Here is a 27,491-nt window from a genome sequence, read left to right as displayed (position 1 = left end):
CTTGCAGTAGTGCTTTATGGTAGCATTATATTCATGTCTTGTAGAATTGGATGCCTTACATAAGCTATGTAATAAAAAAAAATCTATAACAATCCTTATTCCACAGTGGCAGCTCATCATCAATACTCCTGCAACAATGTGGCTCATTCACCAGTGTAATCCATACAAAAATCCCTGTTTTATCTTGTATTATCTCCCCCTCCCTCTTTTCTCTTTGTACAGTATCTATTTTCTTTGTTCTCTATGTGGCCAGTGTGTTGGTATAAAGATGCTTTTAATGCTTCCTGTCAGCAGGTAATATGCTCTATTCTATTGTCTTTTATCTACAGAGCAATGTGTATGAGCAAATATTGGAAACTTCTTTCTTCTGGGATAAAAACTCAATAGAAAGCCTGCTGAACATACCCTACTATAGTACAATGTTATAGTACATCAACATTGGTTTTGTGGCTTAGTAAAAAAAAAAAACAGGAAAATGTAACAAATATTGTTCCAACCATGAGACACGTAACTTATGAGGACTATACTGCATATGACATCCCTACAAAAGTGTTCCCCAACAAGTGGCTTTGGAGCCATTTGTTGCTCCCCAGCTGTTGGCAACTGCAGATTCTCCACTAGTAGAGGCACCAGGGATGTCATATCATTACTAGGACTTGGTACATTGAAGCATAAGTTTGGATCAACCCAATGACATTGTGCCATGATTGTGAATGTCACATGATGGACTCCCATTCAATCCTGGGATAAACGTCAACAAGATATATTCTCTGTTGGTATATCAAAATTATATATGGTCTGTAGGAAGTATTGTACATATAACAAGTGATACATTATATTTACGTATTTGTGGGGTTTCTACCACAACCCCAAAAATTATTTGGACAGTGAAACAAATTTTCATAATTTAGCCTCTCCCCACCACTACATTGGATTTGAAACAAAGCAATCAAGATGAATTTTTTTTTACTTGGCACCAGCACTCCACGCTTTTGAAAAAAACAAGCTTTTAATTCAGGAATGACCTCATAAGTGTTTCTGCTCTTGCTTGTGACCTCAGTTGGCCACTGGGGGCACATGGTAAGTTGAGCTCATTCCATCTGTTCGCATGTTGTGGTGCTGTGGGGTGGCGTCTTTTGCTGTAGTGCTGCACTTGTGGGAGGACGTGGCCCAGAGCCAAGGAGGCTTGGCACGGTATGATAGCATGGGTGCTTTTGGGCCCATGGGTTGCTCCCTCTGCAGGAGCGGTGCTGCGGTGTCGGTGGCCCTCATGCGGTGCTGCAACCGTTAGAGTAGGGACCCACTTTAAAGAGGTCGCCGTGAAGTGGCAAGTGGGCTTATACAGTTTGATGAAAATGTTAACAAAGAACCTCATGTTCATGTTTATAAATTATGCCTCAGATCAATGTATATATTGTGGATTGTGCGGTCCATGTCTAGTTTCTCACAATGCTTATAAATATATATATATATATATATATATATATATATATATATATATATATATATACATATAAACAAACAACAAGAAACTGCCTCATACGTCATTGCTCACCACTGAATAATGTACTGCACTTAATTTTACGAATATGACTATGAAATGCAATGCACAATGTTCTCTAGTAACCAACAGTATGGTACTCACTGACCTTTTCTAAAAGTTGCCGTAGCTGTTTGCTTTTGGCATCTCTGGAACAAAGGTTTTGCTCTGGAGCCACCACTGTACAGATGCAGCGGCCGTCAGGGTCTTGAGCTGAGCTGTAAACCTGCCATCCTTCTCGGGGACTTATTTGTGTCTGCAATAGAAGAAAGTTATAAAGTTAAATAATACATAACGATATTTAGTGCACTAAGGAGAAAGTAAAAATTTACATAAATAAAGGAACACTCTACTATATGTTTAATTTTTAAGTTTTCCTGTGTTAGATATCGTTTATATGTTTCCTGAGCAAAAATACTCTAGATCTAATTGTGTAATTGAAAGTGTACTACTAATCAAAAAGGTATAAAGATTTACTACATATAATAATGCTTTGATTCCTTGCGGACCAAGTCATTGGTTTTAAAGTTTTTATTTTTACTTTTTAGGCTATTATCATGTTTTTTATGGTGGGACTAAGGTTAAGTTTCGAGTTGGCAGCAATATTTAGATTTACTTTCAATGTATTGCTGATGGATATCACAACAGCATCTGTCAGTATTGCATAAACAGAATACATGCTACTTAAACAGCATCTACATTTTGCTGACACATCCTTCATGGCTCCTTATACTTACATGTAACCCTTCGGGATTGTTCCTGCTTATAAATAGAGGGATTCTAACCATGATACATCATGGAATTGCTAGTTATGCAATTCCCTAATATTTAAAGTAACTCAAATCCAATGTAAATATAGTCATAAGGTACAAGGTTGTGTTTCTAAATTAAAAAAATACAATGTATCACCATGACTTTTCAAAATAGACTTATAAAGAGGAAGACTGTGACATTATTTTAATATCTGACCCATCTAATTGACTGATACAAGGAATAAGTCATAAACAGTTTTAATGAGCTTGACATTGAGAAAAAAAGAAAATGTTCTGCAAGAGGTTAATGAAAATCAGTAGCTGATTAAAGCATCTGGTTATCAATTGTGTTTTTTAGAGTCAGCACCAGATTAATAATGAGCTGCGAGCTCGCTGCAGTTATTAAAAGTCTATGGAAAACATACTGAGTACTTAGGAGTTTAAAGAGGCTCTGTCACCAGATTTTGCAACCCCTATCTTGTAGTGCAGCAGATCGGCGCTGCAATGTAGATAAGAGTAACGTTTTTTTTTTTTTTAAAACGAGCATTTTTGGCCAAGTTATGACCATAAACATACTGTTACAAGAAGTCAAGTGTATCTTCAGCAAGTTATGGACAAGGAGTATGAGGTTACTCAGTAAGATGCACCAAGAGTTAATAAGACATTTAAGCATGAAAAAGACTAAGAATGTTGTGAAAGACGCAGTAAATTTTAATCACACAATACCATTAAGGTAGAAAAGATTGAAAGCTTTTTCCTACTTTAGAGAAAGCAAAACGATCTAGGTCTAGGATGAGTAGAGTGGAGAAGTCCACAGCAGCCATCTAACATACCTTTCCTAAGACCTGCTAAAGCACCATTATCTTTTGGAGTTTTACATCTTCCTTATTGCTTTGTATGTGACACTAATTATTCAGAATGGCTATTTTTTTTTAAATCAAATCTTCTTTTTATTGAATTGAAAAGGTCCTTTAAAGCAGAGGCGTAGCTAGGTTCTCCAGCACCCGGGGCAAAGATTCAGTTTGGCGCCCCCCCCAACCTCTTTCCCGACATCTCCTTACCCCTCGCCGTGTTTGTTTTCTCTACCAATCGACGTGTCATTTCTTTTTATGTAACGCGAGCATAAAATTATTTGTACATTTCACAAGCAATATGGTTCTATACACAACACCAGAACCAAGCTCAGTCCATATATACAGCCCCAGAACAAATACAGCTCAATTTAGTGCAACCCCTGTTGTATAGGTGTGTACGGCGTAAAACTACAGCTCCCAGCATGGCCCGAACAATGGTAAGGATATGCTGGGAGATGCCGTTTCACAAAAAATAAATCCTATCATAATCATACCACCCATCATCTCGCTGCAGATCATACAGTGACTACAGTGCTGATTAGAGGCAGAGTGAACATTTACATTAAGTGACTCACCGGTGACGTCTCAGATTCTAATTATTTTTCTCCATTTGGTCCAGACCTCTATGATGAATTCTCCCGGTCCATTTCTGCAGTTTGCCGCTCACATGTCTTCAGCTTCTCACTTTTCCAACATTTCTGCACCTATAAATAAATATAAAGTTATCATTATACCACACACTACGCCCCTAAATATAATAGCGCCATACACTGCACCTCTAATTATAATAGCACCATACACCATGTCCCACACATATACACACACACACACACACACACACACACACACACACACACACTGTGCCCCCTGTAGATAGTGCCTGCCATAGAGCCCCCTGTAGATAGTGCCTGCCATAGAGCCCCTGTAGATAGTGCCCCCATATAGACCACCCCTGTATATAGTGTCCCACAAATAACTCCCCCTATAGTGCTCTACAGATAGCCCACCCCTGTATATAGCCCCCTGTAGATATAGCCCACCCCTGTATATAGAGCTCTACAGATAGCCCAACCATGTATGTAGCCCCCCTGTAGATATAGCCCACCCCTGTATATAGTGCTCCACATATAGTTTTTCACAGATAGCCCACCCCTGTATATAGCCCCCCCTTGTACATATAGTACACCCTGTATATAGTGCTTCACTAGATAGTCCACCCCTGTATATAGTGCTCCACAGATAGCCCACCCCTGTATATACTATATACAAGGGTGGGCTATCTCTGGAGCACTATATACAGGGGTGGACTATATGTACAAGGGGGCTATATACAGGGGTGGGCTTTCTGTGGAGCATTATAGGGGGAGCTATTTGTGGGATACTATATACAGGGGTGGGCTATATCTACAGTGGTGGGCTATATCTACAGGGGGACCATATCTACAGGGGGACCATATCTACAGGGGGACCATATCTACAGGGCTGGGCTATACACAGGGGGGCTATATCTACAGGGGTGGGCTATACACAGGGGGGCTATATCTACAGGGGTGGGCTATACATAGGGGGGCTATATACAGGGGGAATATATCTACAGGGTGACTATATACTGGGGTGGGCTATCTATGGAGCACCATATACAGGGGTGGGCTACATCTACGGGGGGCTATATACTATATAGCCCACCCCTGTATATGGTGCTCTATAGACAGCCCACTCCAGTATATAGCCCCCCTGTAGATATAGTCCCCCTGTAGATATAGTCCCCCTGTATATAGCCCCCCTGTAGATATAGTCCCCCTGTATATAGCCCCCCTGTAGATATAGTCCCCCTGTATATAGCCCAGCAGATATAGTCCCCCTGTATATAGCCCAGCAGATATAGTCCCCCTGTATATAGCCTCCCTGTAGATATAGTCCCCCTGTATATAGCCCAGCAGATATAGTCCCCCTGTATATATAGTCCCCCTGTATATAGCCCCCCTGTAGATATAGTCCCCCTGTATATAGCCCAGCAGATATAGTCCCCCTGTATATAGCCCAGCCCTGTAAATATAGTCCCCCTGTATATAGCCCAGCCCTGTAGATATAGTCCCCCTGTAGATAGACACCCCCCGTAGATACAGCCACACGTCTATTACAATTAAAAAATAAATAAATTTCAAACTCACCTTATTCCCGCTCCCACGCCGTCCGGCAGCCATGGAGACCTGCTCTCTTCTGCGCAGGTCTCCAGGGGGTTGAACGCGGCGTCTATGAAAGGCGCTGATTGGCTGGGCAGGATGACTTTCCCTGCCAGTCAGTCAGCGCCTTTCATCGACGGAAGCGTCACTGGTACAAAAGGTACCAGTCGCTTCATTCGTGGAGAGGCGCTGAATGGCCGGGCACGGAACGTGCCTGGTCATTCATTGCTTCTAATTGTACCTGTGTCCTTGCGACACAGGTACAATTATAGTGCAGGAGGAGGGGGCGCTGGCGCCCCCCTCTGATCTGCGCCCGGGGCACATGCCCCGCTTGCCCCCCCTAGCTACGCCCCTGTTTAAAGCAGCTCCTACAAAATACGAACCGAACAATACAGAATAAGTGTAAGACAAAAAGCCGAAGATATAATCTGCATAGTACGAAAAAATAAAATAAAATAAAAAAACAATAAAACAGAACAAAGTAGTTTATTTGTGGTATAATAGTAGCACAATGACAAAGTAAGCCACATTTTTTTAGTCTCAAGCCATATTCGAAGTCAACATGAATGGAACCAATGCCTAACTGTCAACCAAAAGAGGCCTCAGGGATTCAATCATTCCTGGCCGTCTCCCTCAGGATGGCTATTTTAATGTAAACATCCTTAAGATGAATCATTCATTGGTCTACACTTCTATGTTGTTATTTAGTCTTAACCAAAAATAAAAGTACAGAAATATGTTTACTTGTAACACAACCTAAATAGCCCTAAATTAACTGATCAATAGATATGAATTAATAAATGTATCATATTGTTCATAAGTTGTATATGTCTGTGCTATAAAATTTGTATTGTGGCATAATTTGGTCCCCATGATATGGACTTGCGGAAGCAGAGTTACAAGGGTTGCATTGATCTACGTATACCTCCTGCTATATATCTCTTGCTCTGTGTGGTTCCTTTCCTTCATTAACATGGACACATAGATAAGTCCCTGCATCATCTTTCCTAAATTCCAGAATTCAGAACAGAATAGTGCCCTAAAACGTGTTACATCTTTGAGCACATCCTGTAAATCTCTTGGTCACAGAGGTACACAAAGAAAGAGACAGATTATTGAAATCTCATGAGACTTTTACTGCTCACTGCTGTCTGTGGAGTGCCCAGCTGAAGTCCTCTCAGCCCAGAGCTTTTATTACTATATTAAGGAGAACTTATTTTTTAATTTATCTAATTATATACAGTTTACCTATAACATTAAAACCTGCCTAATATTGTGTTGTAAAGCACTCACACAGCAGGCAGCTCCAATGTCTGCTATGCTTAAAAAAATTGGAAAGCTAATATGTGGAGCCATGAATAGAAGTCCAGGGATTGCAGCATTCTGAGGTCTCTGCCACTAAACCATCTCTTTAACCCCAGCCAGTGGTACTTTAAGGCGACAGAAGGTGCTTACAACATTTTATTTACAGCTGCCGCTTGCCCTTTCCGCTAAAGCCTCTATCAGAGCAACCATGTTAAATTGGGCACCATTGCTGCTTTGCTGGACGGCGAATCTCTCTCCCGGCATAAAAACTTCTTAAACAGGATAGTCCTTTACTCTTGGATCTCAATGCTTCTCTGGATGCTATGGCTATGATCTATGATGACCCCACAGAACGGGGTCGAGTCTAGCAACAGCTCCCTATGTCAGGGTCCAAAGCCAGTGGAAGACTACATTATGGAAACTGCACTCATGTTCCAGTTTAGTCTGGGGCTAAGCAACCAGCTCAAGGATGAACTAGCTTGCATGAATGTCCCTGGAAGGTCTGATTCATTTGTTCCGATCGACCGCTAATTAAGTGAGCCACATCAACAACGTTTGAAACCAATCCCGGGCCACATGGTTTGTCCCTTCAACATCCTCCTCAAGAGCCCCTGAGGTCCGTACTTCTACTGAACCTAAACCAATGTAGATTGGTCTAACTCAACCTGACTTGACTAGTGAGGAGCGTCATGGGCAACGGAAATCACATCTCTATCTGTATTGTGAACAACCGGACACTTCCCGAGCACATATTCTACTAGGCTACCTTGTGTAGGTAAACTTACTTCTACTTCTGTCTGAAGTACCACTCCATGCTCCCCTGCTACTCATTTCATTGTATCAATTTTATTTTCTTATAACCCTGTCATCAATTGGTTCCGCAAAGCAATTTACTTTCCCTTTTCCTATTGCCGCTTCTTCTATCTGCCTCCTGAGACCATTTATACCTCTGTTCAAAACCCTTATGAGACGTTTACTTCCCCAGTGATTTCCTCCCAGTTTGATCCAGAAAGCGAGTACTATATATTCCTGGATGTATTCTGTGAAAAAAAGGCTGACTAATTGGATCTATGATTGCCCAATTGATCTTTCCCCAAAGGCTAAGATTCCTTCTGGCTGAGTTTTACCCTTGTCCGAACCAGAATTAAAGTCCTTTAGGAAATATTTACAAGAGAATCTGGATAAAAGATTCATCTGGATTTTCACTTCGCCTGTGGAGACAGGATTTTCTTTGCCGAAAAAAACAACCATTCACTTCGACCATGTAGCGACTATCGAGAGCTCAATAATATTATTATTGAACAAAACAATGCTCGGTCCATGGTTACCTAGGCAGACGGTTTCAGCAACGGGGCAGGAGCTCACTCTTGTGGCTGGAATGCGAGGATACATCCTTGTGCTCCCTCTGGTGGCTGGAATGCAAAATACAATCTGGAACTCCCTCTAGTGGCTAGTACATGGCATTCATTACCTACAATTCTGGTAAACTCCCCCTGATGTCACATGATGCCTAACTATAGGACAGCCCATATAAGTCTCTCTCTGAGCACCAACACGTGCCAGAGTATCACGTAATTTCTACCTAGCTCCAGCCTTGTACAATACCTTATCTGACTTCCTGTGTAACAACTTCTGCTTGTATCTCCGACCTCTGTATATGTGCCTGTGACCCTGACTTCGGCGATTCCGGACCATGCTACTGTATCCTGATCGTGTACTGCATCCGTGGTAACATCTGTATGGTTCAAGGCCGCTTCTTTTAAGGGACATGATCTGCAGCTTCCCCGCAGAAAAGTACAAACAAAAAAACGGGAATTCTGTTAGTATCTGCGCGTCATTGCATTTAACCGCTACTAGAAGCTGGAAATTCTGAATCCTAGCCTCCCTGCCAGGTTAGTGACAATTATCAAGCATTGCTATCCCCTTCCACTAGTTCTCAAACACCTTCAAAGACTAAGATCCGCCAGGATTTTCTCTAAACTTCCAGAGCGGTGCTTATAAACATTTAGAATACCTGGAAATGTTTTTTGAGCTCTGTAATGCACCTGATATTTTTCAGAATTTTGTTAATTAGATTTTCCAAGATTCTCTCGACATTTTCCTTATTATTTATCTAGACCACATACTCATGTTAGATGAACCACGGATACATATGAAGAAAGTTCTTAACTGGCTACAGATTCATGGCCTATTCGCTAAGCCTGAAAAATGTGAGTTTCATAAAGACACAGTGGAGTTCCTTGGTTTCATTCTTTACACTCAGGTGATGTAGATGGATCCAGTGAAGGAGGCAGCGTGCAGCAATGGCCAATTTCATCCAGTCAAAAGGAAGTTTAAAAATGTTGTGGTATCGCTAACTTCTAAACAAAGTTTATTCCCAATTTCTCCGCTAGTGTTCAGCTACTGACCACTATGACCAGCTCCAAAGTCTAATTTTTTCGGTCCCAACCTACTTAAGAAGCATTTAAAGATCTCAAACACAGGTTTACTTCTGCTCCAGTGCTCATCCACCCAGATCCATGTCTCCCATTAATTGTCGAAGTTAATGTCTGTGAACTAGCTTTGGGAGCCATTTATTCCCAGAGAGTGGGACCAGAATGCCTTACCCATCCTATTGTCTGCTTCTAGTAAAAACTTCTTCCAGCTGAGTGAAATTATGATGTCTCTTATCGGAAATTATTAGCTATTGAACTGGCATTGGAAGAAAGGTGGTATATGTTGGAAGGAGCAGTTAACCCTTTTATAATCTACACGCAGCACAAGAATTTAGAATACCTAAGAACTGCTAAACGGTTAAAACCTCGGCTGGCCCAGTGGGCTCTCTTGTTTTCAAAATTCTCATTGCATATGATGTACCGTCTTTGATGGCAAGGCTAATGCCTTATCCCATTTACACTCTGCTGGCACAGTCTCTCATGCTGATGTTCCAACCTTGCAGGAGAAGAACTTCCTTGCTACCTTTCCCGATCAAATAACCCTTCTTAAGGTTCACTTCCTCACAGTCCACCATGGAGATAGGCAATCAAGATAATGAAGGATAGTCTTCTTTTCTTCCAAAACCAAATCTTTGTTCCTTTAAATATGAAACGATCTATAGTCGGTCAAATGCATAACTGGCCATGGGGTAATTAATGAGATAACCAAACTAGTCCACAGAACCTTTGGTGGCCTTCTTTAGTCATTGACTATAGATCATTCATAAGGTCCTTTTCAGTCTATGCCCAAAACAAGTCTTCCCATAACAGAGCGGTTGGGCTTCTCCAAACTCTACCAGTTCCTTTGAAACCATGAAGCTCAATTTCTATGGATTTCAGCACGAATCTGCCAGCTGTTCAAGAACACTCTGTGATTTTTGTGGTTGTTGACCAGTTCACTAAAGCGACTCCTTTCACTCCTCTGAAGGATCTCCCATCAGCTGTTCAAACTTCTCAGATCTTTATTAGGGCAATTGTGAACTTACTTGTGTTTCTGACAAGATCATCCTGGATCACAGAGTTTTTTGCCAAGCTCTAATCAAACTTTCCTTGTCCACCAAATTTCAACCACAAACCAATGAACAGACGGAAAGAAAAAAACAAAAACCCTGGAACGATATCGCTGATGCTTTTCTTCCATTTCGTCCGACAAGTGTCTGCCAGTTTTTCCCTTGGCAGTATTTTCTTATCGTTTTATGTTTTACTCATCCATCAACCAAACTCCATTCTTTTTACAATTACTGTTTCCATCCCACTGTAATTATCAACCTACCATAAGAGATCTGTGTCCAAGAAAAGCAAATTTTTTTAAATATGACATGATTGGTCTCCAGCAATTCCTCAAATAGGCCCAGGAACATCACATATTTTCTGCAGTTTAAAATAGACACTATTCTCCTAAATTTCACATAGCCGAAAAGGAGTAGATATCCAGACTTTACCTTCATTTTTCTCTGTATCCAAGAAACTGGCACAGAAATACATTGGACCTTGCAATATCATCAAAAAAAATCAATCTGGTAGCTTTCAAGCTTTAACTGACATCCTTCTTGTCCAGCAATCCAGTTTTTCACACGTCACTGTTAAAATCACTTCATGTTTTGATTTTGCCAAGGAGTCCTCCACTCCCAGACCCTTTGTCCTTGTTAACCAAAAAGTGAGGTGGAGAAAATTCTGCAAAATCTGATTGCGTGGAAAAGTTTTGGGTTTGAGGAGAATTCGTGGGAGCCTTTTCACAATATTCATGCTACAAAATTATTCTGGAATTTCATACTTCTCATCATGGTCTTGTAGGTCTGTGCGTCTGGAGGCCCATCTTTAAGGAGAGGGCAATGTCAGCCACAGACTGACGTGACCCTTTATGACATTCCCTCTGCTTGGCAGTCTGTCCAGAGCTGTGGTTTACCATGAAAACAAAATGCCATGACTTTCCTCTGATTTCTTTGCGTAGCGTCAGCCGCAGGATTGGGACCTGGGTGGCATGTTACATCACTCTTCCTGAACCTTAAATATGACAGAAAATGTTTGTGATTGGTTAGGAAGTGTAAAATGGAGACACTTACTTATATACTTTCACTTTCGAACCTGCAAGGATGTCCAGATTTCCCTCCCCTGTGATGTGGTCCCGGAAGTGGAGCTTCTTCCCTTAGCTATGACGTGCCAACACAGCCTCAGAATGCAGGGAGCTCCCCACCTCTCATTGTGTTGGTAATGTGATGAAGGGACTGACTGCCTGGCTCAGTTCATTAGATAAACCAGCCCCTTCTCTGTTACAGCTAATACACAGTAGCTTTATGTCCAGTTTGCAATCGTTCCCTTTCCTCCTGCTTTCCTTATCTGTGAGATCCCTTCCAACCTTGACTATCAGCACGGAGCTTTCCGTTGTTAGCCGTACACAGCGATAATACTAAAGACGGCTCACATTGAAAACATATATCTCCATGCTGATAGTCAAGGGTGGAATTGAGCTAACAGATTAGAAAAATTGCAAATCAGACTGTTATGATGGGGGTAGGGAAACAGACAAGTGAGCCCTAATCTACCCGCCACTCAGTCCCTGCCTACTTGCAACGACCCGCCCTAGGCGACTGGGGGAAAACTGGGCGACGGTCCCTACGCTCAGTAAGTGCAAGACAGACAAACAGACAAGGGTACACAGAAGCTAAGGGAAATAGGGCAGTTGCCCACGGCAACACCGTGAGCAACAAGAATGGTGAACGAACCGAGTCAAACCAGGAGTGTACGAGGTACAAAACGCAGAGCAGGAGAGTAGTGAACAAGCCGAGTCAAACCAAGAGTGTACGAGGTACCAAACGCAGAGCAGGAGAGTAGTCAGTAAGCCAGGGTCAGTATGAAGCAGGGTCAAATAGTTCAGAAGCTGCAGCAGGGCCAGGAAACCAAACGAGAAGAATCACAAGCAAGGAGGAACAGGAAAGGCAGGTATAAATAGACAGAGGGCGGGAGCTAGCTCCATCTGGCCAGGATGTGATAGGCTCTCCCACTCCTAAGCCTGCCATCCTGAGTGGTGGAAGATGGAGTCAGTCTCACAGACATAGAAGCAGGTGCAGACTGATTACCTATGGGCGTTGACACAGAAGCTGTGCCTGGCAGATCCTTTACAGTACCCCCCCTTTTATGAGGGGCCACCGGACCCTTTCTAGGTGGACCTGGTTTATTGGGGAAACGAAGGTGGAACCTCCTGACCAATACCCCAACGTGAACATACCGGGCAGGTACCCAAGTCCTCTCCTCAGGCCCGTATCCTCTCCAATGGACCAGGTACTGGAGGGAGCCTTGGACCATCTTGCTGTCCACAATCTTGGCCACCTCGAATTCCACCCCCTCAGGGGTGAGAACGGGGACAGGAGGTTTCCTCGAGGGAGCCAAGGACGGGGAGCAGCGTTTAAGGAGGGAGGCATGAAACACGTCGTGTACTCGAAAAGATGGGGGCAACTCCAGTCGGAAGGAGACAGGATTGAGGACTTCAATGACCTTGTACGGCCCTATAAACCGGGGAGCAAACTTCTTGGACGGGACCTTAAGGCGCAAGTTCTTAGACGATAGCCACACCAGATCCCCGACCATAAACAAGGGGTTAGCAGAATGTCTTCTATCTGCCTGAGATTTTTATATGCTCTGGGACGCCTCTAGGTTCTTCTGAACCTGGGCCCAGACTGTGCACAGTTCCCGATGAACGACCTCTACCTCGGGATTGTTGGAACTACCAGGTGAAACGGAGGAGAACCGTGGATTAAACCCAAAATTACAGAAAAAGGGGGAGACCCCTGACGAGTTACTGACCCGGTTATTAAGGGAAAATTCGGCGAGGGGAATGAATGATACCCAATCATATTGACAGTCAGAGATAAAACACCTTAAATATTGTTCTAGAGACTGATTAGTCCTCTCAGTTTGGCCATTAGTTTCAGGATGGAAGGCAGAGGAGAAGGACAGATCAATCTCCAACTTTTTACAGAAGGCTCTCCAAAACAATGAAACAAATTGTACCCCTCTATCAGAAACAATATTGACAGGGACCCCATGGAGACGCAGGATGTGTTTGACAAACAAGGTAGCTAACGTCTTAGCATTGGGTAGTTTTTTGAGGGGCACAAAGTGGCACATCTTACTGAAGCGGTCTACTACAACCCACACCACCGACTTGCCTTGAGATGGAGGCAAATCGGTGATAAAATCCATGGAGATATGGGTCCAAGGTCTCTGGGGAATGGGCAAAGAATGTAGTAAGCCCGCTGGTTGGGACCTGGGAGTCTTGGACCTAGCACAAACCTTACAAGCGGCGACGTAGGCCTTAACGTCTTTAAGCAACCCAGGCCACCAATAGTTTCTGGCAATGAGGTGCTTGGTACCCAGGATGCCTAGATGACCAGATAGTGCGGAGTCATGATTTTCCCTAAGTACCCTTAGCCGGAATTGCAGGGGAACAAACAGCTTGTTCTGAGGAAGGTTCCCGGGAGCTGAACCTTGATCAGCCGCAATTTCAGAGACTAAATCAGAATCAATAGAGGAAATGATTATACCTGGAGGCAAAATACAAGCAGGATCTTCCTCCGAAGGAGGGCTGGCCATGAAGCTACGCGACAGTGCATCAGCCTTAATATTTTTAGACCCAGCCCTATAGGTAACCAAAAAGTTGAATCTGGTAAAAAATAACGCCCATCGAGCTTGTCTCAAGCTACCATAATGGCGACTGCAGGCAAAATTTAATTTCATAACTCTTGTCTTTGAAGTGGGTTTACAGCGCTATACCACGAAAAAGTGCCATCATCGACAAATATATATTTAGAAATAAATCACCATGAAATGTTGGACCAAAAATGACTTGGTTTCAAGAGGTGGACTTTCTCTTTAAAGTATGTGTATCAACCTAAATATAATCTGTGGAAAGTTACATGATTTTGACTATCTAATTTTTTGTTAGATGGACAAAGAAGGGTGAAAGATCTTTTCACTATCTTTTATTTACACAACAAGAGCAAATAGAAAGTTTTTTTATAAGGACTGTGGGAATAAAATGTATTAATCAATGTGTAGGATGTTTAAGAAATTTACCTCACCTCGCTCCAATAATCTACTATAAAATGAGCTGCTTCCACTTCTCTGGGCTTAACATTCAAGAAAGTGGAGCTGGTTGGGATGCTTAAAGAGGCTCTGTCACCAGATTTTGCAACCCCTATATGCTATTGCAGCAAATAGGCGCTGCAATGTAGATTACAGTAACGTTTTTTTTTTTTTTTAAACGAGCATTTTTGGCCAAGTTATGTTTATTTTTCTATTTATGCAAATGAGGCTTGCAAAAGTACAACTGGGCGTGTTTAAAGTAAAAGTCCAACTGGGCGTGTATTATGTGCGTACATCGGGGCGTTTTTACTACTTTTACTAGCTGGGCGTTGTGTATAGAAGTATCATCCACTTCTCTTCAGAACGCCCAGATTCTGGCAGTGCAGACACACAGCGTGTTCTCGAGAGATCACGCTGTGACGTCACTCACTTCCTGCCCCAGGTCCTGCATCGTGTCGGACGAGCGAGGACACATCGGCACCAGAGGCTACAGTTGATTCTGCAGCAGCATCGGCGTTTGCAGGTAAGTCGATGTAGCTACTTACCTGCAAACGCTGATGCTGCTGCAGAATCAACTGTAGCCTCTGGTGCCGATGTGGCCGACACGATGCAGGACCTGGGGCAGGAAGTGAGTGACGTCACAGCGTGATCTCTCGAGAACACGCTGTGTGTCTGCACTGCCAGAAGCTGGGCGTTCTGAAGAGAAGTGGATGATACTTCTCGTCAGAACGCCGAGCTAGTAAAAGTAGTAAAAACGCCCCGATGTACGCACATAATACACGCCCAGTTGGACTTTTACTTTAAACACGCCCAGTTGTACTTTTGCAAGCCTCATTTGCATAAATACAAAAATAAACATAACTTGGCCAAAAATGCTCGTTTAAAAAAAAACAAAAACGTTACTGTAATCTACATTGCAGCGCCTATTTGCTGCAATAGCATATAGGGGTTGCAAAATCTGGTGACAGAGCCTCTTTAAGCATCCCAACAAGCTCCACTTTCTTGAATGTTAAGCCCAGAGAAGTGGAAGCAGCTCATTTTATAGTAGATTATTGGAGCGAGGTGAGGTAAATTTCTTAAACATCCTACACATTGATTAATACATTTTATTCCCACAGTCCTGATAAAAAAACTTTCTATTTGCTCTTGTTGTGTAAATAAAAGATAGTGAAAAGATCTTTCACCCTTCTTTGTCCATCTAACAAAAAATTAGATAGTCAAAATCATGTAACTTTCCACAGATTATATTTAGGTTGATACACATACTTTAAAGAGAAAGTCCACCTCTTGAAACCAAGTCATTTTTGGTCCAACATTTCATGGTGATTTATTTCTAAATATATATTTGTCGATGATGGCACTTTTTCGTGGTATAGCGCTGTAAACCCACTTCAAAGACAAGAGTTATGAAATTAAATTTTGCCTGCAGTCGCCATTATGGTAGCTTGAGAGTTTTTTGCATACTGTTTTATTACTGAACTCACTGAATGGATTGTATAGAGTTAACTCCTAAGCTCCCTCTAGTGGTGGTTACAGGCAAACAGAATGAATAATTTTATTCCATGTCTATGCAGGAGATTTAAACCATTATATCAGAAAGCTGAGATCTGATCACTATACAAGAAGTCAATGAGCACAAAATGTCCCTACCTCTTTAAAAAAAACATTTTTTTTATCAATGATAAATATACACTTTAAGGTTTTTTTTCTATTGCTTCTGGAAAAATATTTTGCAGAACCTGATTTTGAATTGTGCTTTCATGTTTGTGCCTTGATTTGTGCATGACAAAAGGGGCATGACAGATAAAAATGGGAAACGAAGGGAAAACACATTTTTTTCCATTCGTTAATGCCACTGTCTATGCCACAGTCTAGCTTCAAAATTCAGCCGTTTAGTGTTTTACTTGTAGCTTGAGCATATTGTGATGGCAGTAGTGATACATTGCAGATGTTACATTTTAATGTTTTTAACAGTCTTCACATTTATAGGCAGCGATTGCATCTGAGTGGATGAAATATTATTTTGAAAGAGTTGGCTGAATTCTGACACAAGGTAAAGTCATGTTGTTGTGCCTAAAAGGCTTTACTGACCTTAGAAAAACAACACCATAAACCTTCATTCAACAAGTTCGCTGTGATCCTTCCAGCTACTTTTGTCTTCAGAATTTAAATCTGTACACTAAATAGGAGTGTGCGAAACTGAACAAAATACATAGAGGTTCTATGTGCAGTTTCATAATGAATTTGTGTATAAACAGTTATACATATTAGCTCAATAGATACAACTAGCACATTATAGCTTTTAAAGGCCATGTACATTTTTTCATTACGGCCTCCATTTATAACCGTAGCCTTGACTCTCTGATGATAACTGCTGTACAATCTCCTCCATGATGCTGCTGCTTCTGCCATTATTCTCCACCCACTAGTTCAGGGACAACTGAGAATTAGAAAGAAAGCTTGCAGAGGGCAAAATTGCTAAAAAGTGAAGAATACCAGTCATATAATCACCAGAACGAGTGTTATTCCTCCATTACACACATATCACAACTTATTCTGAAAAGTCACCTGAAAAGTTAGGTATGCTTTAAGGTCCAAAACATGTGCAATACTAAAGGGGTCTTCCCATCTTGGACATTTTTGACATATCAACAGGATATGCCATAAATGTCCGATAGATGCGGGTCCCACCTCTGTGACCTACACCTATCTCTAGAACAGGACCATCTAAACCCCGTTCTAGCTTACTCGGCTCCCACTGCCTCCCAGCCACTTCCTGGCTTAGGTGGTCGGGAGTTACGGAAACAGCTGAGCTACGCTACTTCCTTCTCCATATACTTCTATGGGCAGGCTGTGAAGAGACACACACCCATTTCCTCCAGTTTGTCTCTTTTGTTCTGTAACTAGAGATGGATTTTGCTTGGCAACAAGGGTGGACAGCAGATAACAAGATAGGAGACTCCTAGTGGCAGTAACTTGACCCAAAATTTGCATGGATAAAACGTCAAAATTTTAACAGTAAGTAAATTACAAAGTTGATCTATATCAGGTATACTATTAGATTAGGGTAAGTTGTTTGATAAGTTAGTGGCCATTTAAGGACCAAGCAATATTTTTTGTTTTTTCATTGTCGCATCTCAAGAGCCATAACGCCTATATTTCTATTGATGTAGCTGTATGTTTTTTTTTTTGTAGCTTGTTTTTGCTGGACGAATTGTATTTTTCAATGGCACCATTTTGGGGTACATATAAATTATTGTTTAGCTTTTCTAATTTCTTCTTTGGAATGGTGGAATGCAAAAATATCTGAAATACCGCCATTTTCTTTTTTGTGTTTTTTTTTCATCACGCTGTTTAACAAGGTGTATAAGTAGCAGGTAGCAAGTTAGCTAAATTCGATACCAAATAAGTATTGGTTTTTGCATGTTTTAGTAATTTTTAGGTTGCTGCATTGCGAGATTCATAACTTTGAATTTTTTTGATCAACCTTTATATGAGGGCTTATTTTTGAGGGAAGAGTTGAGGTTTTTACTGGCACTATATTGGGTTAGGTATAATTTATTGATTCATTTTTATAATCTTTTTTTTTTTTTTTCAAAAGCAGCAATTCTGGCATTGTTTATTGTGTCACCCCCCCCCCCCCCCACACACACACACACACTAGCGCATATTATTATATTATTATTATTATTATTCTTATTACTATTATTATTATATGGGTTGTTGCAATTGGCAATGCCACATATGTATTTTTTTATGTTGTGAACTATTTTGGAAACCGTAATAATGAAAAAAGTGGGTCTTTTAAAAATTTTTAGAGGGTGGGCTTTTTTTTCTTAAGAAAACTTTATAGAAAATAATTCTACTTTTTTTTGTCCCCTTAGAGGACTTACATTAGAAATAGTTTGATATAGTATTTCAAAGCATGCCTCTGGCATGGCCTAATAGGCAGATGCTTAAGATAGACCTAAGGGCCTTTGTTAGGCCACTGACTTCCATAGTAAAGCATTGGACCCCCGTGAGAGCATCTGTCAAACACCTTATAATGCCACGGTCGCTATTGACTGCAAGATCTAAGGGGTTAAATGACCGGAGACCGACTTTATTGGTCAGACTGGGCACTGGGATTGTATAGTGCATTGCAACAGCCCCAGTTACATGGGAAATCAGCCCTCTTATAGTGACTCTTGTCACTGATAGGGCTGTGCTGGGTCATGTTAGACCCAGCAGCAGCCTGCCACTAATGGCATCCCAGTGATCATGTGACCAGTCACATGATCACCAGGACCACTGCTGCAGCCTCTATTCTATATACAGCGCTCATTGAGCACCGTGTACAATAGATCTGAGAAGATAGAAGCAGTGAAAGCTGCCTCTATCTTCTCCTCAGGGTCCTTGGCAGTCGCTGATATGTGTATATTATTTTTATGTTTTGGGACATATATTTTGAAAAGTTTATTTATTGTAAAAAAAAATTTTATTTTTATGTGGTTTTTTTTACTATTTTTTTTTTATTTAACATTACTTTTTTTTAAATCCCATTGAGGGATTTTTCATTTTGATTTTAATTATTTAACTTTAATGTACTGGAATATATCTATATGCCAGTACATTAGCCTGTGTATTGATTGTACAGTGTCAGTTGTTAGGGCATACCTAAGTATGTCCTAACAACAGGAAATATGGTCAGACAGATCTGGGGTCCTTCCGTGGAACCTGGGCTGTCTACCTATACCAGGCAGGGGTGTAGCTAGGGGGGGGGGGGAGCTTAGAGGGGGGCGCCAGCACCACCTCCTCCTGCACTATAATTGTACCTGTGTCGCAATGACACAGGTATAATTAGACGCAATGAATGACCGGGCAAGTTCCGTGCCCGGCCATTCAGCACCTTTCCACGAATTAAGCAACTGGTACCTTTTGTACCAGTGTCGCTTCCGTCGATGAAAGGCGCTGACCGACTGACAGGGAAAGTCATCCTGCCCAGCCAATCAGCGCCTTTCATAGACACTGCATTCAACCCCCAGGAGACCTGCGCAGAAGAGAGCAGGTCTCCATGGCTGCCGGACGGCGTGGGAGCAGGAATAAGGTGAGTTTGAATTGTTTTTTGTTTGTTTTTTTTAATTGTAATAAAAGTGTGCGGCTGTATCTACAGGGGGGACGACTTTATCTACGGGGGGACACTTTTTCTTCACCCCTGTATATAGCCCACCCCTGTATATAGCCCACCCCTGTAGATATAGTCCCCCTGTAGATATAGTCCCCCTGTAGATATAGCCCACCCCTGTATATAGTATCCCACAAATATCTCCCCCTATAGTGCTCCACAGAAAGCCCACCCCTGTATATAGCCCCCTTGTACATATAGTCAACCCCTGTATATAGTGCTCCACAGATAGCCCACCCCTCTATATAGTATATACAGGGGTGGGCTATCTGTGGAGCACTATATACATAGTTACATAGTTAGTACGGCTGAAAAAAGACACGTGTCCATCCAGTTCAACCAAGGGACGGACTATCTAGTGGAGCACTATATACAGGGGTGGACTATATGTACAGGGGGGCTATATACATAGGTGGGCTATCTGTGGAGCACTATATACAGGGGTGGACTATCTAGTGGAGCACTATATACAGGGGTGGACTATATGTACAGGGGGGCTATATACAGGGGTGGGCTATATGTGGAACACTATATACAGGGGTGGGCTATATCTACAGGGGGCTATATACAGGGGTGGGATATCTGTAGAGCACTATATACAGGGTTGGGCTATATCTACAGGGGGCTATATACAGGGTTGGGCTATACGTGGAGCACTATATACATGTCTGGGCTATATCTACAGGGGGCTATATACAGGGGTGGGCTATCTGTAGAGCACTATAGGGGGAGTTATTTGTGGGACACTATATACAGGGGTGGGCTATATGGGGGCACTATCTACAGGGGGCTCTATGGCAGGCACTATCTATAGGGGGCATGGTGTGTGTGTGTGTGGGACACGGTGTATGGTGCTATTATAATTAGAGGTGCAGTGTATGGCACTATTATATTTAGGGGTGTAGTGTGTGGTATAATGATAACTTTATATTTATTTATAGGTGCAGAAATGTTGGTAAAGTGAGAAGCTGAAGACATGCGAGCGGCAAACTGCAGAAATGGGCTGTGACCGGGAGAATTCATCATAGAGGTCTGGACCGGATGGAGAAAAAGAACTAGAATCTGAGACGTCACCGGTAAGTCACTTAATGTAAATGTTTATTCTGCCTCTAATCAGTACTGTAGTCACTGTATGATCTGCAGCGAGATGATAATGATAGGATTTATTTTTGTGAAACAGCAACTCCCAGCATATCCTTACCATTGTTCGGGCCATACTGGGAGCGGTAGTTTTATGCCGTACACACCCATACAGCAGGGGTTGCACTAAATTGAGCTGTATTTGTGCTGGTGTTGTATTTATGTACTGAGCTTGGTTCTGGTGTTGTGTATAGAACCATATTGCTTGTAAGGTGTACAAATGTGTTACATAAAAAGCAATGACACGTCGATTGGTAGAGAAAACAAACACGGCAAGGGGAAAGGAGATGTCGGGAAAGAGGTTGGGGGGGGGGGCGCCAAACTGAATCATTGCCCCGGGTGCTGGACAACCTAGCTACGCCTCTGATACCAGGTATGGCCACAGGGATTCCGCCATTTCTTTTCTCTACGCCGTTAGAGAGGGGCTGCAGCTCATCATGCCACACATACACTGGCTGTCGCACAGGACGACAATACTCATCCTAATGTACTGAGCACCCACCGCTCAGGACGAATATAGCAACCAGTTGACCCCTTAGTGACCACTAATACGCCTTTTTACGTCGGTCACTAATGGGCTTTAGGCTAGGCTGACGCCTTTTCACGTCAGCCTAGTCTAAGTCCTGCACGGGTCTCCCGTGCAGGCAGGAGCCGGGGCTCTGCTGTCTGATGACAGCTGAGCTCCTGCTCCAACGCCCGCGATCGAAGTTTACTTCGATCGCGGCCGTTTAACCCGTTAAATGCCGCCGTCAATAGCGACCGCGGCATTTAACTTTGTTTACAAAGGGAGGGAGCTCCCTCTGTCACCCATCGGCGGCCCGCGAATGCAATCGCGGGTCTCCGATGGGGTGTCATGGCAGCCGGGGGCTTGATAAAAGCCCCCAGGTCTGCCCTGGACATATGCCTGTTAGGACGCGCCGGAGGCACGTCCTAAGAGATTGCCTGTCAGATTTACACTGACAGGCAATAATGCTCTGGTCTACTAAAATAAGTCATCAAAGTGAAATAAAGATTATTAATAAAAAGTACAGTAAAAAAATAAATAAAACCATTTTTTTCCATAAAAAGTGGTTTTATTTAGTAAAAGTGTAAAAAAAAAAAAAAGTACACATATGTGGTATCGCCACGACCGTAATGACTCCATTAATAAAGTTAATATGTAATTTAAACCGCAAAGTGAGCACCGTAAAAAAAAAACGCAAAAAACCATGGCGAAATTGCAATTTTTTTCCATTGTCCCCCAAAAAAGTAATAATAAAAATGAATCAATAAGTCCCATGCACCCCAAAACAGTACCATTCAAAACTACGTCTTGTCCCGCAGAAAAAAAGCCCAAAAAATCACTACATTGATCGAAAAAGAAAAAAATTACAGCTCTTGGAAAGCGACGATGCAAAAACAAGTAATTTTAGTTCAAAAGTGTTTTTATTGTGCAAAAGTCGTAAAACATAAAAAAACCTTTACATATGTGGTATCGCCGTAATCGTACCGACCCATAGAATAAAGATAACATGTTATTTACGTCGCACAGTGAACGGCGTCAATTTAAAAACGCATAGAACAATGGCGGAATTTCAGGTTTTTTTTATAATCCCCCCCAAAAAGGTTAATAAAAGTTAATATAAAAATTATATGTACCCAAAAATGGTGCTATTAAAAAGCACAACTAATCCCACAAAAAACAAGTCCTCATACAGCTATGTAGACGAAAAAATAAAAAGGTTATAGCTCTTTGAATGCGACTATAGAAAAACGAATAAAATAGCTTGGTCATTAGGGCCTAAAATGGGCTGGTCACTAAGGGGTTAATATTCAAAGCTATATCTTCATCTAAAAATTTACATTCTCAACATTTGTTTGATATTAATATAACAGTAGAAAAGCAAGGTTTGCTAGTGATCCATATCATCTATCTGTTTAGAGGTAATTTATCACTGCTACTAGACTTATCGATTACATTTAATGCCTAAATAAGCAGCTACAGTGCCTTGAAATCACCGAGTCAAAGCCCAGACCTCTATCCAATTGAGAATCTGTGGCAGTAGAAGACTGCTGTGCAAAACACAACACATCTAACTTGAAGGAGTTGGAGGAGTTTTCCTGGAAGAATGGGCAAAAATCCAATGGCTAGCTTTGCTAAGCAAATAGAAACATACCCTTAGAGACTTGCATCTGTAATTTCAGCAAAATGAGGTGCCACAAAATATTTACTTTCAGGGGGTGAATACTTATGCACATTAAAGTTCTATGTTTCTTTTGTCTTAATTATTGTTTGTGTCACAGTTAGCACCTTCAAGTCGTAGGCATGTTATATAAATCAAATAGTACAGTACAAACTCCCCAAAAATCCATTTTACAGGTTGTAAGGCAACAAAACAGGTAATCTTGGAATATGTCCTACAGCTATATGAAGAGAAAAAATATTACCTCTAAATATTCTACACACTCTAATTCAAAATGTGGTTTTTTTTATTGCAAGAACTCATGAACAGATATGAACTTACTGCACAAATACAATGCTGCATGATCTGTACCATTTGTAAGTAAGGCCTGAAAAGTGTTCAATAGACCTGCTCGGCAATTGCGTAAAAGAGTATTCCTATATAATATTATGGTATATATCGCTAGGATATGCCATAACATTATAGTCGGTTGAGGTTTTACCTCCAAGACTGAGGTCCTTTGGTTTTTCTCTTGGACAGCAGCACAGTCCCGGCCATTCGTTGTACAGGAACCACTACACAGCCTCATTCAAGTTAATGGGGCTGTGTTGCAGTTTCCTGTGCAGCAGGTAGCCAAGAGTGTTGGTTGCTGTTCAGGGTCCCAGCAGCCAGGGCCTAAAGATCAGTAAGTGATGTCATATCCTAGCAATATGCCATGTCTTGCCACTTTAATTGCACTGTGAGTCTCTGCCAGTTTCTAGACTCAAGCGATAAATGAACCACCTTTATGGACATCTTTTTGTGGTATCTAAAATAATTGTCACTTTGCATTCCCCATTGCGACTTCCGGTGGAAGTCTTAATAAGGCTTTTAAATTGGGTGTTTGAGGAGTCCACATATAAACATGCATGAATAGTCAATTGTATTTATGTATAAATATAAATACTTGCCTGCTCTTTAACTATGCAATAATTTCTTGCTGGAAAAACATACATATGTAATAGACAGTTGACCTTATTACTGTGCACAGAATTTCTGCTGTCATATATCTGGGCAAAATTGTGGTTCCACCTTTAATTATAATATTCATTGTATAGATAAAAAAAAATAACAATGTTTGCCATTTACATGTTGTTAAAAAAAACGATCCAGTGAAGAGTTATGACAATAGAAATAGCTTTCTGCCCTGCTTGTCAGGAAAGGAGCAGAGCCTCTGCAGTAACATGGCAGTAAAGCTGAGGCGACTCCTTCTTCTCAGCTTGTCAGAACTGTAAAGCTCTGCATTCTGACAGCAGATATGAACCCTGCATAAGCCCGCTCAGTCTTTATTGTTTTATTTTATTGTATTTTCAATGGCTTCTAAAAGATTGCATTCTATAAATGTCCCAAAGCAAATATCTTCACTACAGTACTTTAGATCCCATGTTATCTATGTGCAGGGTAAGAAGGGACTACAGTATATTGTCAGCTGCCAGAAGAGGAAGGAGACTGATTCTGCTCAAAGTCCACCTTAAACAGCACAGATCAGCGGCAGAACCAAGGGTGACACAGGGAAGAAAAAAAAAAAATCACGAAAAATTACTTTAGAATAGCTGTTAACAGCTTTTCTGGACTTTTGCATGAAAATGATTTATGACATAACATCTTTAACTCACAATCCCATTTGCAGTCTGGGATCAGCACAGCTGGATATTGCATTATTTGACAGCAGATGACTCCTGACACCTGTAGAGTGGGAATTTAGTACTGTGCTACAATAATAATGAAATGATTGAGTATCACAGAACTTTTGAGCGCTGGTGAAGCAGGAAGCTATCGTCAATGCCATTCTCGATGGGGCGTGGGTGGCGCTGGGAATACAATGATGGAACAGGGAGCCATCAGCTACCTGCTCCAACATTTACTCTGTGATGCCTGCCGTGAGTGGCTTGATACAGAAAGGTGCGCTGTAATGTCCTCGTCGTGTCTATCTGTACCGAGTCACACACAGAACAGACCATAGGAGACCTTAAGAGGAATCCTCTCCATTCGTATTGGAAAAGGTGTATTTAATTTATTATTTTTAGGAGGCAGTATTGGGGCATCATATGCTGTGTCTGGGAGGCACTATGGGGCATTATATACAGTCTGCGGGGGGCATTATGTAGAGCATTATGCTGTGTAGGAGCACTAAGGGGGTATTATACTGTGGGGGGCACTAGGGGGCATTAAACTGTGGGTTGCACTATGGGGTATTATACTGTGAGGGGGAACTATAGGGGCATTATATTGTGGGTGGTGCACTATAAGGGCATTATTTCACCTCTTGCTGGAATGCGGAGGCCCACTCATGACATCTTTGCACTGGGCCCATCAATGATTTAAAACGACCCGGGGGGGGGGGCATTATGCTTTGGAGCTGCTTTGCTGCCTCAGTGCCCGGATGCCTTGTGATCATTGAGGGAACGATTAATTCAAAGGTGTATAAAAACATTTTACAAGAAAATGTAAGAGCAACAGTCCATGACCCCAAGGTGAAGAGACGTTGGATGACGTAACAAGGCAATGACCCAAAGCACACAAGTAAATCAACTAAAGAATGGTTAAAAAAGAAGATTTGTGTTATGGAATGGCCAAGTCAGAGTCCCGACCTTAATCTTATTAAGATACTGTGGCATGACATGAAGAGGGCTGTGTACGCAAGATATCCCAGAAATATTGATAAACTGAAACACATTTGCAGGGAGGACTGGTCCAAAGTTCTTCCTCAACGTTGTGCAAATGTTATTACAGGAGATGTTTGTTTTAGGTGATTGCTGCTGGTGATCTACAGGTTATTAAATGCAAGGGTTCACTTACTTTTCTTCTTGCACTGTGTATGTATTCAATGTACTCAACGTGCTCGATAAAATACATGAACAGTACAATTGTGTGTGTTATTAGTTCAGTCAGATTGTGTTTGTCTATAATTGGGACTTAGATAACAATCAGTACACATTTGATTAGTAATCAATGCAGAAATCCAGGTAATTCTATAAAATAACATTTTATTGAGGTTTTACAGAGAGGCAATATGCGAATTACAATATGCATAAGAGCCACAGTACATACAATATACAAGTAATTGTTAGAATTCACAATAAGAAGACTCGTATGTGAATTCCAGGTAATTCTAAGGGGTTCCCTGACTTTTTCTTGCAACGAAATATATATATATATATATATATATATATATATGACTTGAAAAAGGCTCAGGTTGTGTGAGCCGAAACGTCGCTCTTTTAGGGTCAGTAAAGCACCCTCTTTTTTCTTTTTTGTAAGCCTTTGTGAGTACTGCCTATTTACTGCTTTTTGTCTAAAGGGACAGTGGTCAGTTCCCTAAGGGTATGTTCACACGATGAGAGGCATATATGTGTGAAAAGAGAGACTGTTAACAGCTGCCTCGTTTCACACGTAAATGCTCCTCCTCGCATTTTGCGAGCTGTCTGAGACCCTCGTAAATCTTGAGCTGTGCTTCATTGAGTTCAATGAAGAACAGCTCAAATTACGTGGCAAAGAAGTGCCCTGCACTTCTTTGCCAAGGCAGTCCATTTACGCGTCGTCGTTTGCCAGCTGTCAAACGACGACGCGTAAATTACAGGTCGTCTGCACAATACGTCGGCAAACCCATTCAAATGAATGGGCAGATGTTTGCCGACGTATTGTAGCCCTATTTTCAGGCGTAAAACGAGGCATAATACGTCTCGTTTACGCCTGAAAATAGGTCGTGTGAACCCAGCCTAAGGCTTGCACCCCCTTTCATTTAAGCCTGTGCTGCTGGATTCTATTTTTATATATTTATATACAGTACTGTGAAAAAAGTTTTGGGCAGTTGGGGAAAAATGCAGCAAACTAAGAATGCTTTCAAAATAGAAGTGTTAATAGTTTTTTTTTTTATCAATTAACAAAATACAAAGTGACCAAACAGAAGAGAAATCTAAATCACATCAATATTTCGTGTGACCACCCTTTGCCTTTAAAACAGCATCAATTCTCCTAGGTACACTTGCACATTTTTTTGAAGAAGAACTAACCACAGATCTTCTGAAGATGAAGGCTTCCTCAAATTCTTCTGTCTCTTCATGTAGTTCCAGACAGACTCGATGATGTTGAGATCAGGGTTCTGTGGGGGCCATATCATCACTTCCAGGGCTTCTTGTTCTTCTTTACGCGGAAGATAGTTCTTAATGACATTGGCTGTATGTTTGGGGTAATTGTCCTGCTGCAGAATAAATTTGGAGCCAATCAGCACCATGCCCGGTGGCGCCACTAGCAGCCACTATGGCTGCTACAGCAGTATTGACGCCACATTCAATAGTATCTGCGTCCTTAGGATGTATCTCCCTGCTCTGCCATTTACTAGGTTACAGGCCATGTTTGGCGTGCAGCCTATCAGGCGCAGGGACGGGATCCCTGCGCAAGCCGGCATGATGACATCACTGGATCATGCCAGCCTACGCAAGGATCCCGTCGGAGTTGCTGCTTTGGAGCAGCTCTGCTGGTGGTGGGAACGGAGCCTAGGTGAGTATAATTTTTTTGTTTTATTTGTTTGGGGGCGTTATCTACAGGGAGGGGAGACTGTATGGCAATATCTACAGTGGGGCTGTAAGGAACTATCTACAGAAGGGGCTGTATGGCGTTATCTATAGGGGGGCTGTATGGCACTATCTACAAGAGGGAGGTGGGGGCGCTAGCAACAAGCGGAAGGTGGGGGGTGCTATCTACAGGGGAGCTGTATGGCGCTATCTACAGGGGGTGCTATATGGCCCTATCTACAGACGGGCTGTATGGCACTATCTACAAGGGGGAGGTGGGGG

General features: G+C 41.9%; 1 protein-coding gene across 2 annotated transcripts in view; it reads right to left on the bottom strand.

Annotated features, from left to right (window-relative positions):
• Positions 1–27,491, bottom strand: part of OLFM3 (olfactomedin 3) — a 191,930-nt gene that overhangs the window by 41,005 nt on the left and 123,434 nt on the right. For both annotated transcript variants that reach the window (XM_075833371.1, XM_075833370.1), the window contains exon 2: positions 1,650–1,796. In XM_075833371.1, the coding sequence (XP_075689486.1) occupies positions 1,650–1,796 (147 nt within the window). The remainder of the gene's footprint in view (positions 1–1,649; positions 1,797–27,491) is intronic.

Source organism: Rhinoderma darwinii, chromosome 7 (genome assembly GCF_050947455.1).
Source record: "Rhinoderma darwinii isolate aRhiDar2 chromosome 7, aRhiDar2.hap1, whole genome shotgun sequence".
Taxonomy (NCBI): domain Eukaryota; kingdom Metazoa; phylum Chordata; class Amphibia; order Anura; family Rhinodermatidae; genus Rhinoderma; species Rhinoderma darwinii.
The sequence above is the reverse complement of the archived record's forward strand: the minus strand, read 5'-3'. Positions and strand labels throughout refer to the sequence as shown.